The sequence below is a fragment of the Helianthus annuus genome, chromosome 9 (genome assembly GCF_002127325.2).
Source record: "Helianthus annuus cultivar XRQ/B chromosome 9, HanXRQr2.0-SUNRISE, whole genome shotgun sequence".
Lineage (NCBI taxonomy): Eukaryota > Viridiplantae > Streptophyta > Magnoliopsida > Asterales > Asteraceae > Helianthus > Helianthus annuus.
Window position 1 is genome coordinate 123,959,795 of NC_035441.2, and position 5,389 is coordinate 123,965,183.

At 39.8% G+C, this 5,389-nt stretch overlaps 1 protein-coding gene across 1 annotated transcript; it reads right to left on the minus strand.

Moving 5' to 3' along the window:
• Positions 1-433: 433 nt before the first annotated feature.
• LOC110876271 lies at positions 434-5,389 on the minus strand. Its single transcript, XM_022124449.2, has 3 exons — positions 4,877-5,389; positions 4,434-4,835; positions 434-2,178 (listed from the first exon to the last, which is right to left on the minus strand). The coding sequence occupies exons 1-3, from the start codon at positions 5,357-5,359 to the stop codon at positions 871-873; spliced, it is 2,193 nt and encodes a 730-aa protein (XP_021980141.1). The 5' UTR covers positions 5,360-5,389; the 3' UTR covers positions 434-870.

Consider the following 5,389-nt stretch of genomic DNA (forward strand, 5'->3'; position numbering starts at 1 on the left):
GTTAATTGTAAAGATTGAAAGCTACAGAATACTAGCAGTGATAAGAACTTCAAATACAGAAGCTCATCAGATTAAGTCACATTCACATGTGTTCTTTATTTCTCCAAATAATGTCTTTGTAAAGACATGAACTTGTCGGTCTTCTGCTGACTCGCCCCCTTCCTGTCTAGTACTGCTCATCACACGTACACAGTCCAAAGCACGACTAACGGATGCCATGCATCAGATATATCATCTATCTTTCTAATGTAAATGAGACCAAATTTAAGATATCCTTGGTTCTTTCCCAAAAATGTTACGGTTATATATAGACATAGCATTATCAAGACCATAAAATCAACTTAATAATAGCAATAATTAACATAAACTTTATTCTATAGGTGAACTATCAACTATACACAGAAGTCAAGTAGATATCACCTACAACACAACACAATTCAACTTCAACCTTCCATTATCTTTTAGGCAACTACGAGAAAGATGACCACTACATAAAAGACGAAATAATTACCTAAAACAACCTCAAAGTAAATGAACTTATATCATTGGTACTCCCTAGCAGTACACTGAATATCACAGAAAATAAGTGCTAAAGTTCTAATACATTAATTTCAACATATACCACAATCCAAACTAATTTTTCATAAACCTAACTAGTTGCTCAAGGTTTAATCTTCAAGTAAATACATGAAAACCGGTACTAAAAGACCTTTAAACGCGGCGAGATTTAGGCTGTGGGACACTCAAACAGCTTCGCCTGTTGGTGGATTTGAACTCGGTTAACCAAAAGTACGCCAGCGTTGAACAAAAGAAAGAAAGGTTGCCCATTGCTAACAGATACATCTGAAAGTTAGTCAAATTCTCTTCAGTCTACTCTGTAACTAGTTTACCCTTTCCAGATTCATTTCTTTGAAGCCGAAACTCATGGCATTTACGCGCCTTCTCTTCCAAAGCCGCGATGATTTTCTCTGACTTGTCATATATCTCTTTCGGTAGTTGCACTTCTAAGTAATCAAAAAAGTCCCCTAACGTCATCTTCTCCAAATCTTTCCACCGATCATTATCACAACCATCTTTCATACACTCTGACTCCTCTACCACTCCCTTTCCCTTTAACGAACTTCCATCAGCCACGACCCCCTTTCCGTCACAACATTCTTGATTCTCCGCCACATTTTCTTGAGCAGATTCATCGTTCGCGCCCAAGTTCTCACCTAAACCACTGTCTTTTACCTCATCAACTTGTAAAGATCTGTCAACATTCTTCTCCAAACCACCGGTTTCTGCGTTCTCCAACAACAACCCTTTTCTCCTTGCTCGGGTCATTCTACCGACTACTGGACCAACAACAACATCTGCAGCCTTTCTTTTATCCAAATCAGCATCCACCGTCTTCTTCCTCCTCCCTCGCGTCTTCTTAGGTTCATCTACCTGAACCAAAACATCCACATTCTCCGGTACATCCTCACTCAATGCAGGAACAACAAAACTCACAGCTTCCTTTTTAACACTTAAATCCATATCTTTCTTAACACTACTACGCAAATTCCGCTTCTTAACCGCTTCTTTCCCCTCTTTTTCCCCATCAAACCCTAACCCTAATTTTCCATTTTCGCCACCATCATCCGATTGAGATTGAGTTCTACATTTTCCTTGCCTCCTAGTGTTCCGTCTCGGTGGAACCACCGATTCGGCTTGCATATTCACAACAATTGAGGTCAACTCACCGATCTTAATCCGGTCGCCGTCGTTTAGAGCAGAAGGAGTGTACGGCTTAAGCATTTGGCCGTTCAAAACGGTGCCGTTGGATGAATCGAGATCGCAAAGTGTCCATTTGCTCAACTGGTTGTCGAATTGGATGCATAAGTGTTTGGATGAGATTCCAGAATCCTTGATTGCGAATGTGTTCCCGGTAGCTACACGGCCGATTTTGATTATTGAGGTTGATGAGTATTCTAGGGTTTCGCCTGCTCTAGGGCCTTTTTCTATTATCAGCTTCAAGGTTGTTGTTGGTTTCGCCATTTGATACGCTGTGTGTGTGTTGTGGAGTTTTGGGTTTAAAATGAAATTCAAATTTCGTTTGGGCGGTGTGTGTGTGTGTGTGTTGTGGAGTTTTGGGTTTAAAATGAAATTCAAATTTCGTTTGGGCGGTGGTTCGGACCCAAGTTTTGAAAACGCCTGAACTCAAGGGTCAAGAATAAGACCATGTGTAGTGATAGAAGGTTATAATGCCCCCACCATGGGGCATTATACGTGGTGTCCTAGTCAGTAAGGAGGCATTATAGCAAAAGTGGTGTAGTGGGTATAATGCCCCATAATGCCCCATTCAATCATTTACCAATTTTTTTTTTTTAATTTAAAACATGCACATGCAAGTTGAAGACACACGAAATATTGGGCATAAGTCAAAAGTTGTCAGACATGTGGGAAAATTTGATTGGTTTAGTTAAACTTCATTGGCATTATTCAAAAAGTTGTCAGGGCCATGTTGCTAGTCAAACTCCAAACCAGCGTTTTAAATAAAACGCCTGCAACCAAATTTTCCAAAAAAAACGCCCCATAACGCCTACCGTAATGGTAGGCGGGGCGTTATCGGGCGTTATTTTTGAATTTTTTTTAAAAAAAACGCCCCACTACACATGGTCTAAAAGTATAGAAACAAAAGTAAATTACAAAAATCATAATTTGCAAACTATTTTTTTTTTGTACTTAAGTAGCTTTTTTTCCTCAGCGCTATATGGCGGGAATTTGATCGTTTACCCGTACTACGCAATGTGACTTTGGTCGTTATTGCTCAACTCGTCGAAAACAAAAAAAAAACGAATATCGATTATGGTTCCAGTAATACCAACTAAAAAATAGGTTTTTCCTCCCGTGCGACACGCTTGGAGTTTGAACATTTTTTCTCGCGCTAAACCATAAAAGCGAATATCGATACTGGTTATGATAATATCAATTACAAAAACGGTTTTTCCCCGGCGTTATGCGGCGAGAGTTTAATCGTTTTCCCCGTACTGCGTGGTGTGACTTTGGTCGTTATCGACTCGACTCATCGAAAACCATAAAAGCAAAGATCAATATGGGGTTTTCCCCTGTGCTACGCGATAAGAGTATGATTGCTTATCCCTTGTGTTATGCGACGTGACTTTGGTCGTTATCGGCTCGACTCATTGAAAAACCATAAAAGCGAATATCAATATATGTTCCGATAATACCAATTAAAAAACAAAATAGAATTCTAACTGCGCTACGCGGCAGGAATTTGATCGTCCCCCCCCCCCCATGCTACGCGATGTGACCTTGGTCGTTACCGGCTCTACTCATCGGAAACTATAAAACGAAAATCAATAAAAGCGAATATCAAAACCGGTTTCGATAATACCAATTATAAAAACAAAAACCACTAAAACCAATAAACTAAAAAAGAAAGAAAAAGCAAAGAGCGCCGCTATTAAAAAAATTAATACCAATTAAAAAAAACATAAAAGAAAAAAAAACAAAACAAAGAACACCACTGTTCACAAGAACTTTCACAAGTTGTTATATATATATATATATATATATATATATATATATATATATAACTACAAAAAACGTATTTTATGTTTACAAACCATTGCACGTTATGTCTTTTGACCCTAACTCAGTTAATTTTCATAGTTAAGTCTGACTAATTGGACCCCACATGATGGTATTTTAGTAATTTTACCTTAAATATTAAGAGAAATAATCATAAAAAAATAATAAATACATTAATTATGTTTAAAAAAGATTATAGATTTGTACATATATACACACATAATTCTCTCTCTATTTCTTAATTATATATCTCTCTCTAACTTCCCTTCCACTCCCACCGGCCACCACCACAACCACCATCCACATGTCACCACAACCATCCGCCAGACTAAAACCCAAGCAACAACAAACCACCTTGACATGTGGTGTCGGAGCGGTGAAGGGTTGCCTCTAAACACGTCGCTAGACTAGCAAGCCACCTTAACATGTCAGTGCCGGAATTGGTGTAGGTGGCCGGTGATGGCGATTTAAAAGAACGTTTGAGTTCTTGCTTTTTTGCTCTGCGTTTCTCAAGACTTTTCTTTTATCTTCAAATCTTTCATCATCTTATTTAAATTCTCCTTTATGGGGTTTGATTCTACAACCACTATCTTCATCTAGGAAACATAAAAATTCAATCTTGATTATGGGTTTCTTGATTATGGTCAGGAATTTTGATGAGGTTTTCGATGGGGGTATAATTGGTGAGCAATTTTGATGGGATTTGCGATCAGGATACCGGTTAACAGAGGAGAGATAGAGAGGGGGAGGGAGTATTAGCGACAGGTTGAAAAAGAGTGGTCGAAATGGGGGTTTAGGGTTTTAATAGAGGGAAGATAAGTGGGTAGGTTAAATGACTTATATGACTCCTCTACCACTCCCTTTCCCTTCAACGAACTTCCATCAGCCACGACCCCCTTTCCATCACAACTTTCTTGATTCTCCGCCACATTTTCTTGAGCAGATTCATCGTTCGCTCCCAAATTCTCCCCCAAACCATTGTATTTTACCTCAGCAACTTGTAAAGATCCATCGACATTCTTCTCCAGACCACCGGTTTCTACATTCTCCAACAACAACCCTTTTCCCCTTGCTCGGGTCATTCTACCGAATACTGGACCAACAACAACATCTGCAGCCTTTTTTTTATCCAAATCAGCATCCACCGTCTTCTTCCTCCTCCCTCGCGTCTTCTTAGGTTCTTCTACCTGAAGCGAAACATCCACATTCTCCGGTACATCCTCACTCAATGCAGGAACAACAAAACTCACAGCTTCCTTTTTAACACTTAAATCCATATCTTTCTTAACACTACTACACAAATTCCGCTTCTTAACCGCTTCTTTCCCCTCTTTTCCCCATCAAACCCTAACCCTAATTTTCCATTTTCGCCACCATCATCCGATTGAGATTGAGTTCTACATTTTCCTTGCCTCCTAGTCTTCCGTCTCGGTGGAACCACCGATTCGGCTTGCATATTCACAACAATTGAGGTCAACTCACCGATCTTAATCCGGTCGCCGTCGTTTAGAGCAGAAGGAGTGTACGGCTTAAGCATTTGGCCGTTCAAAACGGTGTCGTTGGACGAATCGAGATCGCAAAGTGTCCATTTGCTCAACTGGTTGTCGAATTGGATGCATAAGTGTTTGGATGAGATTCCAGAATCCTTGATTGCGAATGTGTTTCCGGTAGCTACACGTCCGATTTTGATTATTGAGGTTGATGAGTATTCTAGGGTTTCGCCTGCGCTAGGGCCTTTTTCTATTATCAGCTTCAAGGTGGTGGTTGTTGGTTTCTCCATTATACGTTGCTGCTGTGTCTCTGTAGGTGT